Source organism: Miscanthus floridulus, chromosome 11 (assembly GCF_019320115.1).
Source record: "Miscanthus floridulus cultivar M001 chromosome 11, ASM1932011v1, whole genome shotgun sequence".
In the NCBI taxonomy this organism is placed as follows: Eukaryota; Viridiplantae; Streptophyta; class Magnoliopsida; order Poales; family Poaceae; genus Miscanthus; species Miscanthus floridulus.
The window spans coordinates 72,241,105-72,255,694 of record NC_089590.1 but is presented as its reverse complement, the minus strand read 5'-3'; the positions used below and the strand labels follow the sequence as shown (position 1 = coordinate 72,255,694).

At 46.8% G+C, this 14,590-nt stretch overlaps 1 protein-coding gene across 1 annotated transcript; it reads right to left on the bottom strand.

Annotated features, from left to right (window-relative positions):
* Positions 1–12,186: 12,186 nt before the first annotated feature.
* On the bottom strand, positions 12,187–14,335 carry LOC136493380 (putative cis-zeatin O-glucosyltransferase). Its single transcript, XM_066489460.1, has one exon. It carries the CDS (start codon positions 14,083–14,085, stop codon positions 12,691–12,693), a length of 1,395 nt encoding a protein of 464 aa, XP_066345557.1. The 5' UTR covers positions 14,086–14,335; the 3' UTR covers positions 12,187–12,690.
* Positions 14,336–14,590: the final 255 nt, after the last annotated feature.

The window sequence follows — 14,590 nt, the reverse complement described above, 5'->3', positions numbered from 1 at the left end:
AGAAAAAAAGATAGTATATTTCAGGATATGGAAGAAGAATTGGAATGGTTTGATGAACCTCCTAGCTTCAACGACCTTTATGTCCGTTTGAATGCAAAGTTTGACGGTAAATTCACACTGCAGGGGAGGTTTGATAGGGAGAAGACTTGGGCACACTATGTCTTGATGCCCTTGCGCGACCGTGCTCACTGGTCCCGCTATAATAGAGTGATCTAAGGTTCCAATGTGCCCATTGCTGAGGTGGTAGTGGAGAATGGGTACAGGATGTAGGGTCTCCAGGATGGGCCATCCATTGACGATGTTGGAGGCAATGAACAAGAATTGGAGGTCGAAGGGGAAGCAACTCAGGGTAATATGGATTTGGATGGTTAGTTGACGCAGGAGCAGCTTCATTCAACTCCAATGGCAATCGATGATTCTAGGCGGTTCTTAGTAGGCTGTATAAGCAATGACTTTGATGTGAACGAGTTCAAACGAGAAGAGGAGGAGCAGGAGGAGGAGGACAGGATCGGTGATGTAGTTAGCAGTGATTCAGACGATTCGGATGATGACCAAGGAGGTAGCGATGCTATGCCAACACCGGTTGATGCCATGCTAGTACCGGTTCATGCTATGCCATTACCAGTACCAACTAAGGTACTTCATGCTATACCGGCTCATGATAGACTAGTCACATATTTGCTAGAGGATGATACCGCCTATGCTTCATGGGCTAGAAATAGCGAAGCACAACAGTACATTCCACCACCACCCTACACAGCGACAGAGCTTATGCAACTGAGATAGATGAATATACCTTTCAGTGGCGTTCTAAACTATAGGGATGTTAGTATGACGGATATGGCAGTTTATGACATCAGTCTGCAGATGTGTAGGAAATCATTGTATGACCATGAGAATGAAATCCTTAGCAAGGGGATGATATTCAATACAATGTCAGAGTTGAAGTTGTTCCTTCAGGACTATGTTGTCTATCACCATAGGCCGTACAACGTCACTCATTCGGACTAGGAGTTGAGGTACCACGTGATATGTAAAAATGGTTGTATGTGGAGGTTAAATGCACGAAAGAGACAGAGTGATGGCAAGTGGAGGATAAGTAAAGTGGTCCAACCCCACACTTGCCTATCAAATAAGGTGAAGGAAAATCATCATCAGCTCACTGCATGTTACCTTGTGTGTCGTGTATTGGGGCTCGTTGATAACAATAACGATATTTCGGTGTCTTCCTTACAACAATCCATATCCGGATTCGTTAAGTATGATGTGAAGTATGAAAAGGCTTGGCGTGCTAAGCAAATTGCCCTGGCGATTCGTTGGGGTAGCTGGGAGGAAGCGTACAACAGGGTTCCCCGAATATTACGTGTAATGCATTACTTCAACCCTAACTTGAAATGGTTTATAGACATCATAGGGATGTATTTCGAGGACCCGTTGAGGCATGTCCTGCATCGTGTGTTCTGATCGTTTGCACAGACAAAACATGCATTCCAGTATTATCGGCCAGTCGTACTTGTTGATGGCACTTTCCTAACAAAAAAGTACAGGGGCACCTTAATGATGGTTGCTGTTGTTGATCCAGAGGACCAGATAGTACCCATGGCTTTTGCTTTGGTAGAGGGAGAGAACAATAAATCGTGGTCATGGTTCATGTGGCTTCTACGTGTATAAGTTCTTGGCCTATCTTGCACTATATGTTTGATCTTAGACCGTCACGTAGGGCTTCTTAATGCTACAGATGAACATATCGATGGGTTTCCACCTCTAGTGCACAGATGGTGCATGCGACATTTTGCCGCTAATTTCTGACGATGTCAGAGGAAGAAGGAGGTTTGTGACAAGGTAAAGGCTATATGTTGTGTATGTACAGAGCACCAGTTCAAGGAAACAAAGAGAGAACTATACAAGATGCTAAACGAAGCAAGCAAGGCCTGGTTAGAGGCGTAGATGGAATAGAAGGCTAAGCGGGCGTTAGCATATTACGAGGGCAGTTTCAGGTATGACATCATGACCACCAACTCATCAGAGTCTTTCAACCATGTATTCAAAGGAGTTCGATCATTGCCTGTGTCTGGAATTGTTGAGTTCTCATCAAAAGTGCAATGAATATTTTGTCAAGAGATGGGAACTTGCGCAGAGGAATCTAGCTGAGTATGGGTGATTTAGAAAGGCTGAAACAAAACATTTAAAGGAGGCCAAGGAATTGGCCAAGCAGCATACCACCGAGCCATATGGACCTCGTCGGCATGTCTTTACTGTATGGGGAAAGGGTGGCATAAGCTTGGGCGACGAACGTTATGGTGGACGGAACTACCGAGTTGATCTTGACAAAGTAGAGTGAAGTTGCAACGTCCCTCAGATCATGCATGCCCCTTGCTCTCACATGATCACGGTCTGCAGGGTCCGCGGATATGACTTCAAGGGTTTGCCATATATGTCACCCTTGTATCTCTGTTCGAACACCCTTAGTATTTGGGAGAGGAGCTTTGAACCGTACCTTGACCCGACATAGTAGCCCCCTTATCATGGTTATGACTATGTGCCGAATCAAGACCTAATGAAGGTAGGAAAGGGTAGGAGGAAGAAGAAGTGACTCAAGGGGGACATGGACGCTATGAGAGGATATGGTGAAGACATGTATGGAGGGGGAGAATTCAATGAGACCCGTGGTAGGAATCTTTGCTCCGTTTGTAAAGAACCCGGTCACAAGGCTAGCAGGCGTAGAAGACGAGGGCAGCAGGTCCATACATAGAACTTGTTTTTCCTAGTGAAGTTGTTAGATATGTTTGTTAATGTTACTTTCAAAATGTACATGTTCTTTCATATTTTGTCCATGTTGCATAGCATGTAGTTTAAATTTTGCAATGCTACTTAATGTTAATTTCAATATTGTATTATTCATAATAATTGTTCTAACCCTTTGTTTATCAATTTGAACCAGGATGGCCCGGCCTAAGCAGCATCCGTTGTATCCCCTTCTTGAGGTGGCCTACGACGATGAGCACCGAGCTCACATGTTGACCGACAGCGACGTAGAGGTGGCCTTGACTCCTTTGAGGCCATGCACGCACAACAGGGCGCACCAGTGGGACGAGAATTACGCGCCGTACAAATGGCATGTCGGCTTCCTCGAGCTTGTTCGGGTTGTGAGCTATGGCCTTCCAGCCCTTGACCCCACACTGGATAGGTGTGAGTCCCTCTATTCTTCGTAAACATTCTTAAAATGAATTTGAGGTAACTAACACTCATTCTATTTTCGTAATGCAACCTCACAGGTGGAGGCCTAAGACCCACATGTTCCACCTACCTTGCGGTGAGATGACCATCATCATGTAGGACATGAAGGCTATCTTTGGCCTTCGGTTGGGGGGACTTCTAGTGATAGGTAGAGTTGACAACGATCACTGGATAGACCTGGTGGCTCAGTTCTGTGGCTTTGTTCCACCGAACGACGAGGATGCTAGAAAAAAGTAAGGAATTGAACCACATTTAATACTTACATTGGTTTCCTGAATCCATTGCATCTCATTATGTTTTGTGAATTTTAGGAAAACTTCCGGTGTTTCATTGTTGTGGATCATAGAGCGCTTCGAGAACTTGCACCCACAAGCTGATGATGCTAAGACCGAGAGGTTCGCTAGAGTCTGGCTCTGGCACTTCCTTGGCGCTTTCCTATTCCCCGACGCGTCGGGCAACACCATTAGCTAGATTTTCCTTGACATACTACTAAAGCCATGGGAGAACATAGCGACATACAGCTGGAGCAGCATGGTCCTGGCATGGATGTATCCACAGCTTTGCGTTGCCTACCGTCGCACCTCGACAAACGCAAACCTAGGTGGTTGCTCCTACCTACTTCAGGTTTGGTGTTGGGAAAGATGGCCCGTTAGGAGGCCCCTTCTTAAAGGTTTGCCTGTAAGTACTTCGGTTCACTACTTACTTTGAAGCTGTTACATATGATGAAATTACGATTGGCTAATTCATTTTTGTACTTGTCAATGCAGCAATGGAACGGCTAGGATACACTACCTATTGCTCTGTACATCTAGAAGCAAGCAGAGTTAGTTTGAAGGACTCCATGGTGCAAGTACAGGGAGTACATGGACTTGCTCGATGTACTAACATAGCACCAGGTTATGCTCTCTTTGCTTACATACGTGTGTGCTCTTGTTGGATGTAACTCAATTACAAAATGTTCAGACGACTTGGTGTCCTTGGGATGCTCCAGAGCTCCAGGACTATCTGAGTCCTATCACTAGGCAAGAGTCCGATGAGTATCGCTGCAACGTCCCTCTTATTTTCTTCTACGTGGTCGAGATCCACTTGCCCATCCGAGTTTGCAGGCAGTTCGGAAGAATTATAGGCTACCCACCACCGCTTTACTCCACCAACCAAAAATTGCATAGGTGCATTATCGATTTATAACAAAGCTACAATTGTGAGGTATGTGTGATAGAACTAACTATCATTTTGTTGTAGGTATGACCGTAGAAAGAGGTACAAGGAGAAGGATTGGTGCGTGAAGCACTACGAGTTCATCCAGCTGTGGGAGACCAGGCAGCGGCGACTGGTTGATGTGGATCCGCCACACGACCAGCACACCTTCGACAAGTACCTCTGGTGGCTTCATAGGTCTACAAGGACACATATGAAGCCCCCCTACACTGAGGATGCAATTGACGATGACTTAGAGGAAGATGTCATTGAAGATGTGTACGACATTGCCACTAGGGAGGAGATACAACCAGAGAGAGCCCCGCTATAGAGATACATGGTAAGATACTCGAATGATATAATTTGTTATCCATTAGCCATTTACTAAGTGTACTAAAACAGTCCAACCTTGTTTCTATACCCAGGCCACACTATTGTCAAGATTGTCCAATGAAGCAGCATTTCGACTTCACGAGTCTAGAGGGCTGGTGAAAGGTCCTAATGGCTAGAGGAGGGGTGAATAGCCTAATAAAATTTCTACAATAACACTTAACAAAAGGATTAGACAATTATGAGGCGAAGCGAGTTTTGCGCTAGCTTACCAAAATGCAAGCCACCTACCACAATTCTAGTTTAGATGGAGTATATCCACACAATAGCTATATCACTACACTAAGTTAGTGTGCTCTCAAAGGCTAACTAAAGAGCCACACTAACTAAACTAACAAGCTCTCACAACTAGTTACACTAAAGAGCTTGACAACTAGTTTGCGGTAATATAAAGAGTAGGCAAGAAGGTTATACCGCCATGTAGATGTATGAACCAATCAATCACAAGTGTGGATAACAATGAAGACCAATCACCTCGGAATCAAAGGATGAACACAATGATTTTTTACCGAGGTTCACTTGCTTGCCGACAAGCTAGTCCTCATTGTGGCGATTCACTCACTTGGAGGTTCACACGCCAAACCCTCAATAGGGTGCCGCACAACCAACACAAGATGAGGATCACACAAGCCATGAGCAATCCACTAGAGTACCTTTTGGCGCTCCGCCAGGGAAAGGTCAAGAACCCCTCACAATCACCACGATCGGAGCCGGAGACAATCACCACCCTCCGCTCAATGATCCTTACTGCTCCAAGCCATCTAGGTGGTGGCAACCACCAAGAGTAACAAGCGAAATCTGCAGCGAAACACGAACACCAAGTGCCTCTAGATGCAATCACTCAAGCAATGCACTTGGATTCACTCCCAATCTCACAAAGATGATGAATCAATGATGAAGATGAGTGGGAGGGCTTTGGCTAAGCTCACAAGGTTGCTATGTTAATGCAAATGGCCAAGAGTGTGAGCTTCAACTGGCCATGGGGCTTAAATAGAAGCCCCCATGAAATAGAGCCGTTGTACCCCTTCACTGGGCACTGATCAGGGTGACCGGACGCTCCGGTCCTACTGACCGGACGCTGCTCCTCAGTGTCCGGTCGCCCGATGGTGGCCACGTGTCATCTGTGTTCAACAGTGTTTGTCAGATTCCAATGGTCAAAATGTTGACCGGACGCTCCGACAGAGTTGACCGGACGCTAGACCCTCAGCGTCCGGTCATTTCCAGTAAGGGTCCAAATCCTATTTTCGCCGACCAGACGCGTCCGGTCATGCTTGACCGGACACAGCCCAGCGTTCGGTGCTTAACCCTAAGCACTGTGCAGACCAACCACTTGACCGGACGTAGCCCTTCAGCGTTCGGTCGCTGAGCGACCCAGCGTCCGGTCAGTAGACCGATGCCAGCATCATTGCGACCAACTCCATTTCACCTCTAACTTCTTCACCCTTGTTCAAATGTGCCAACCACCAAGTGTATCACCTTGTGCACATGTGTTAGCATATTTTCACAAACATTTTCAAGGATGTTAGCATTCCACTAGATCCTAAATGCATATGCAATGAGTTAGAGCATCTAGTGGCACTTTGATAACCGCATTCCGATACGAGTTTCACCCCTCTTAATAGTATGGCTATCAATCCTAAATGTGATCACACTCTCTAAGTGTCTTGATCACCAAAACAAAATAGCTCCTACAAAATATACCTTTGCCTTGAGCTTTTTGTTTTTCTCTTTCTTCTTTCTAAGTCAAAGCACTTGATCATCACCATGCCATCATCATCATCATGCTATGATCTTCATTTGCTTCACCACTTGGAGTGTGCTACCTATCTCATGATCACTTGATAAACTAGGTTAGCACTTAGGGTTTCATCAATTCACCAAAACCAAACTAGAGCTTTCAGCTGGGGCTAGGCGTTCTACATGCTTTTGTGGAGGTGCACATAAACTTATCCATTATGAAAATGTTCGTTTAGTCTCAATGCGCTTGGGAAATAATTTTTCTTTAATGTCTGTTGATGCAGAAAGTGAAGAAGAGCTGCAGGAAGCTAGCTCAAAAGTTGAGCTGCATGGATACTCCATGGGAGGAACCCGACTACCCGGCATGGTCGGGTGGTACGGCTTCGGCCTCTTTGAGGACACTAGCCAGTTCTTCTAAGTCGATGACAGGTGCGACTTCCACTGTGCGTACACCACCCCATCATAGCGCTGGGAAGGGCCCTACAGAAGAGGACGACGAGTATGATGAGGACGATGAAGATGACGACTACGCCCGAAATTCCACATACACCACCACCAGCGGGACCCTTGGCAAGCGGATGAGATTGGCATGTCTTAGCTAGATGGTGTCCTGCTTGGTACCCAAGGAGATGAGTAGGTACTAACAAAGCTACATTTTTTTAATACCTAGTGTGTATGAACTAATAATGCTAAAGATTGTAACTAATCTTGCCTGTCTTATATTTGGAGGGTACCAGTGACGCACAACAGTTCCACCGATAGCCCCGCCAACGCGGCCGCATGGACGTTGGGTATACTCCTAATGTGTTGCCTACAAATTCGAAGAGACAAAGGCGTCCGAGGGAGCCGTTCACTCATGGGACGTAGGGTTTAGGTTAGCATAGTCCATGTTTTTGTTCAAGTTTCCTAAATTGCAAAACTTGTTGTCTTGCCTCCTTACTTAACCTTGTGACAATAATGTAGGTACACCTTTAGCAAGGCCTTCAGATACTCAAGATCTTGAAGGATCATGTCAGCATGACGTCCATCCTTCATGACTTTGCTTTATTTTGGAGTAACCCAAATTATGTACTAGTTGCACTTGTGGTTCAAGACCTCCTTACCAACTTATAACCTTAATTAAGTCGTGAACTTAATGTATCGATGAACTTATGTATCCAAATCATGTTGAACTTATGTCGAACAAATCATGTCGAACTTACGTCAAACGAAGCTTATCATGTGCAAATCCGTTGACTTTATGTATTCATAAACTTAATGTATCGATGAACTTGGTCCACTAAGTTGCCTCATGTTCAAATCCGTTTAAACTGTGTCGAGCTAGGCGCAGCTGCATCAACTATGTATCAACAAAGCAGTTCGAGGCTGCTGCTCGGCCAGGTTCTACTTGAAAAGGTGTCTAGGTGTTGCCGCGTCGTGCCTCATGGCGCATCAGCCTTGTCGCACTGTGAACCATGGTGCGTCAGCCTTGACGCGCCGTTCTCTGCGGCGCGGCAGAAGCTGGTACAAAGCCGTAGCAAATGAGTAACTATAAGGCATCGTTTCTTTTTAACAAAGAACATATTTTATAAAAACAAAGCTTATATGACTTGGAGCGGTCTTCAAGAATATATTTGGACCTATATTTTCTCTTATATTATATAATTTGTAGGAACAAAAGTTTGATCATTATAAATTATTCCTACATACAAATATAAGTTAACTACTTTCGTAATTCAAATTTTGATATAATTAGGCTAATTATTAGTCAAAGATAATAAAATTTAAATTTTAAAATACGTGCATGCCTTATTTTCAGGGATGGAGGGAGTAGCTATGTAAGGTTCATCAAGGAACACCTTTACACCACATTTTTTTGTGGCGAATGACAACACAACGAAAGTTACATGGGTACAATATTCGTTACATGGGTACAATACATCAATAGTTCAAATGTAACACAAGACATCACAATGAAAGTTCTAGTACAATACAACATTGTTCATTACTAAAGCATGGAAATCCTTAGCTAGAAACATACCGAGTAAGAACTCATTATCCGAGTACCAATCCTCTACCACAACCTCGTTGCTGTGGCTAGGCTGACCTATATTGCCCTGATCTGCCTATCGCCTGTAGTAAGTAGCCTCCGCTTCATCTAAGGCCTGAGACAAGAACGCGTTCTCCTCCGCCTCGTTCATGTGGCTAGGTTCACCTAATTGCCCTGGTCTGCCTATCGCCTGTAGTAAGCGGCTTTCGCTTTATCTATGGCCTCTACAGCCTGAGAGAAGAACACGTCCTCCTCTGCCTGTAAGCCTAACTCTGCTAGAGCGATGAGCTCGCTTAGTCTACCAGTGTCATCCTCATCCTCCTCTGCCTACAAACCCGTCTCCGCTAGAGCGATGAGATCGCTCAACCTAACAGTGTCGTCCACATCATCGTCCCCATCATCGACAATGACAATTGGAGATAGAATGGTGTGACCAGCTCACGTTCTGTGCTCATGTAACTTCTTCTCCTTAAACCTTGCAAGGGCCAATCCCTTCTTGTATAAAATGCAACCAGTTAGCAACGCGATTATATTACATTTAAAAGCAGGCAACGAAAATAACAAGCCTTTCAATCACTCATTGGCACCCAATGCAATAATATGGTTGTTAAAGACCTACATCTATACTTTTGTCTCCTCCCTTGCCTCCTTCCTTGCCCTCTCCTCCTCTAACGCCCTCTGTCTCTCCAACCCCCATTTGTTAAGCCTAACACCGATCGGGTTACGAAAACCGCGCTGTCTAGCAAACTCACGCATCTTCTTTATGTGTTGTTTAACGAAGAGCTTGATGAACTGAGGTCCATAACCAAACTTCCATGCAATTACTTGCTTCGCCTTGATTTCATCCAGGAACTTAGCTTGATCATCATAAGATTCCCACTTGCATTTCCTAGTGCTCTGTTCAAACGAAAAAATAGATTATAAGTCTTCACAGAACAAAAATATGATTTCATGTTTTCCACAATAGTAACCAACCTCATCATAGTCAACCATATGGCCGCACCAATGGCCTATTCCAAGCTCCGAAGGGACTAGGCCGTAGTTGGCTTTGACACCACATTCGCACATGACAGGAGGTGCTTCGATGATTATCCTTTCTTTCTTATTTTCCTTTGCCTTTGGCAGCTCCAACCATTGATTCTTAGGACCATAGAGCCACTACTTGAAACAACATTTCACAAATCCAAAGCACTAGAAGAGAATAGATTAGTACATGCACACATAGAGCAAAACATTTAAACAGATACACTTTCTACTTACTCCGTGCTTGTTGGGACACACAAACTCCAACGTATTCTCAGGGTTTATCACATCTCGATCTCCGCAATCGCACAGAGGAGATTCCTCGAGTCGTCTAACTGTGGCTAGGTGCTTCTCCTTAGGTGTCATTGGTGGGGGGTTAGGGGGAGGTGGAACCCATCGCTCAAAGTGCTCACATGGATGTCTCCCTCTCCACCAATCATCGAAAAGGAGGTATCTTGGGTCAAATTTGTCTAGACCTTCGATCCACTAAAAGAAAAAGAACCTCTCATGGGCCTACACAATAAGATTTCAACAAAATATTAGTAACCTACTAACACAAATGAAGAAAAAAGGTATGAAAATAATTACTTACATTAAAACGACTGCATGTGTAGAAGCAACGCACCGTTGTGTCCGTATGTCTCGATTAAAACACGTCGGCCGAGAAACCACAGTCACAGTTAGAGACCGTGAGGTCAGAAGGGCCGGGGGAATCTTTGTTAGATGCGTCGGGGTATAATTCTCTAGGACAACCCCGTTTTCGCCACAACTACTCCCGAAACATGTCTTCCATCTAATAAAACGATTGTAATTTAACATCAATGAAAACATCACAAATTAATGTAAAAGAGAACCATTTGCACTACAACTAAAATTATACAACCAACACTTATAGGAACAAAACTAAATCTTACACTAAACATGTAAACATACTTCTAACTAACTAATTAACCTTAACATTGACAATCCTAATCCTTATCCTTGAATCCACCATTGAAACGAACTAATATTTTCCTCCAAACCCTAGGTACCAATCCTAATCCTTAATCCACCGTTCAAACTACTAATAAGAGCATCGTTACCTTGACCGAGGCCGAGGAGAAGCTTGGGGGAAGGTAGGGACGAAGACGGCAAGGGAGGGCAGGGCGGCGCCCAGGCTTGGGGGAGTTGGGAGGCGGCGGCGCGGCCGCTGGAGCTGCCTCCACCTTTGTTCGAACTAAGGCAGAGAGGGAGGGAGCCCGCGACGCGAGGTTTAAGTCAGGCCTTGCCGCGCCATGACGGGTGGCGCGGCACTACCGCGCCAAGATCTGCGGAGCGGCAGCGCCTGCCATGTCATCTGTCAGGGCCCGGGCCCCTGCCACGTCACCCACTCTACCGCGCCGCCATGCATGGCGCGACAGCGTGGTTTTGCCACGCCAGGGCAATAGGCGTGGACAAAAGTGTTAGATTTGAAGAAAAAAATCAGTGTTAGATTTGAAAATAGTTTAAAAAAAGTGTTAAAAATAAAAAAAAATCTCAAGAGTTCTCCTTCGCTAAAAAAACCTCTAAATCAGAGGGTGCACTCTAACAAAAAATCTTCTTTAAATACTTATCTTCTCCAACAGAAAATTTTATTTAGTTTAGTATACCCTAAATATAGGAGCTTAAATAGGGGAACTGTTGGAGAGTGATGTTTGTTAGACAAACCTTAATTTTGACTCTAAGAGATCGGATAGGGAAACTCTTGGAGATGCTCGGCTTTCGTATGAGTGGACTAGGAGATGGGTCGCGAGCGATACTTTGGCATTCAGCATCATGGCAGGGCCAGACACTCAAAGATGCTACGCCTACCGTGTTCAAAACGTCCAAATGGAAAAATATAGAATGGTCAAAGAGGCTCTAGGCAATAAGCTCCAGGACATAAACATAACTACTCCCTCCGTTCTAAATTATAAGTCATTCTAATCTTATTGGAGAGTCAAAGCATCTCATGTTTGATCAAAATTATAAAAAATACAAAGATTTATGACATCAAATAGATGTACTATGAAAAAATATAATTAATGAAGAATCTAATTATACTTATTTAGTATTATAAATGTTATTCTTTTATTATTATTTTATTATATGAACTTGGTTAAATTTGAGGTGCTTTGACTATCTAAGAAAGTTTGAATGACTTATAATTTGGGATGGAGGGAGCACCTAATTGTCCATCCAGTTGCTGAAGGAGGTACCAGTCCCATTGTGGATTTCCTTGCAAGAGGTGCATCCTTAAGGCCTCATTTGGTTTGGCCTAGAACAGCCTGAAACACGGTCTGTTCCATCTGGAATTATTTGGCCCAGATTGAAAATAGGATAGACCTGAAATGATTGTTCTGATAGGCCCGATCCAGAATGAAACCAGGCTATTCTAGGCCTTTCCACCCTCTCCTTAGCCCGAATTGGAGCCACACCTTGGAGCACTTCGAATCGAACCAAACCAAGTTTCAGTGAACCATCAGGATCAACTCAATTAGACCCAGAAAGAGAAACATGCCTGTTTTCAATATGGAACAAACGAAACGAGGCCTAACATAGGCATGCGTGACCGAATTACTTGGAAGTAGACGCACACGGGGAATTCACCATCGCATCAGTTTACATAGCCCAATTCACTGGATCCACTAAGTTTAATTTCAAAACCTTTTTTTAGAAAAAACTTTGGCACCTCCAAGACGCAAGCTCTTTGCCTGGTTCATAGAATCTGGAGGACTTCAGATCGTCTCGGACAATTGCCAACTGTGTCCTAGGAAGCCAGAAACAGCGCAACCATCTCCTAGCTACTTGTAGCTTCTCCAAACTGTGTCATCTCTTCAGGTTTTATAATCTAAACCTCTCTATTACATGGGGCCATGGGCCTTGCCCGATCAGTGCTAACAAGCAAGTTTACCCATTCCAAACCCATTACACGTTTATTGGTCGCCTAGCTCTAGGCTCTGCTCTTGTCCTGTTTGCTTCAGACTGTTGCCCATCCGGCAACGAAGAACGAAGTGATGACAGTAACTTGGAGAACAAATTTCAAAGTATTCGATAGAATTTTAACTTGGACTAGACGGTTACTTTGTGATATGAGCAATGAAATCATCAAGGTCTTTGCGCGATGAGCCGCCGTCAGCCAGGCAGGCACGGACGGCCTCTCCGAGCACCTTCGCTCGCTGCCGCACTGCCACTCCTTGGTCCGAAAGCATGGCATCCTCGATTACTTGTCTGATGGCCTCCGCCGGAATCACCTCGCCGTGCTTCTCCCAGGGGCGCACAAGGATGCCGGCGTTGAGATACTTGCACACCAGCTCCGCATCCCACGGCTGGTCGGAGTGCATGGGCCAGGCAAGGATAGGCTTCCCGTTGCTCAGGCTCTCCATAGTCGAGTTCCAGCCGCAGTGGCTCATGAAGGCGGCCGTGGCGCCGTGCGCCAGGATCTCCAGCTGCGGCGCCCACCCGGTGATCACCCTGCCCCTCCCTTCGGTCTGATGGGTGAACTTGGACAGCAGCTCCGCGTGTCTGTTCTGGCTCTCGTCGTCTTCCGCCGATTCGTTGCCGCGGTCTGCGTCGCGCAGCACCCAGATGAACCGCTGGTCGCTGTCGCGCAGTGCTGCTGCAAGCTCTGCGATCTGCTCCGTCCGCAGCGACGATGTCGTGCCGAACGACACGTAGAGTACCGAAGCCGGAGGCTGCTTGTCCAGCCAGTCCAGGCACTCGTGCCGCGGCTTGCTCTGCTTCTGGGCGTCCGCGTGGAGGTCGAGCAGCGGGTTCAAGGGCCCGATGGCGAAGTTCTTCTTGCCGTCGGCGGCCAGGTCGCCTGCAACGACGTCTATGAACTCGCCCTCGAGCGCGTGACAGGAGTTCACGAGGATGCCCGCGCCAGGCGAGATCTCCTTGGTCGGCATCGCGCGTTTGGCCACGTACTCCGCGAACTCCCTCGACACGAAGGGGGCGACGTCGAGGAACGCCAGGCCGCGGTCACGCAGGAGCCGGAGCCCGGCGTCCGTCTTCCCGGTGAGCGGGAACGCCGCCAGGCAGTGCAGCCCGAACGCCTCGCTGTTGGGCAGCCGCGCGGCCTCCTCGGCGGCGTACTCGTTGATGCGATCGTGCACCACGACGACGCGGCGGTGCGAGGCGGAGAGCCCGGCGAGGAGCGCCGCGAGCGGGGCGCGCGCGCCGGCGGTGTAGGCCTCGAACAGGGGCATGAGGTGCGTGGGGAACGGCGACGGCGCGGTCGGGTCGGGCGGCGGGGAGACGTACTCGGAGATGCCGAGGTCGTGGAACTCGACGGAGCGGAGCGCGCGCTCGTCCCAGCCGTGCAAGCGCGCGCGGGCCTGGCGGACCTGCGCCGCGGGCGCCGCGTAGTGCACGGGCACGCCCCGCGACGCGAGCTGCAGCGACAGGTGCAGCATCTGGTTCAGGTGGCCCTGCGCCGGGAAGGGCACGGCCACCACGGCGACTGACTCCATTTGTCTCCCTTTCACCACCAACGGCAACTACGGCAGAGAGCTGGTGACCAACGCAAAATGACCACCAAGTCGGGCGAAATATATGCTGCAGTTAGCATGTGCCCAGACTGACAGGTTACCTCTCCGAAGTATTCCACGCACGCGACACGACTCCTTGGCCAAATTGGCAGCCGAATTCGTTTTTCCCCCATAGGCGGCTGAGCTGACCGGACGTAAGTGCCAACCGCAGAAGAATACCAAAACTGAGGAAGCTAATTGGAACGGAACACGAATACGGTTTCTTTTTTGCCACTATAAGGGCACGTGATCCCATCCCTGCAAGTTGGATGTGTATGGGATCGAAGCCCGTGGGCAAACTTTTCCGGAACGGAACTCAGGGTGTGTTGAGATCCAAAAATTTTTGGGTTTTGGGTACGGTAGCATTTTCATTTTTATTTGGTAATTAGTGTCTAATTATGGACTAATTAGGTTCAAAAGTTTCGTCTCACGATTTCTCATCTAATTG

Bases quoted from the DNA above. Each gene is read 5' to 3' on its own strand.
- LOC136493380 (XM_066489460.1), bottom strand. From the start codon at position 14,085: ATGGAGTCAGTCGCCGTGGTGGCCGTGCCCTTCCCGGCGCAGGGCCAC.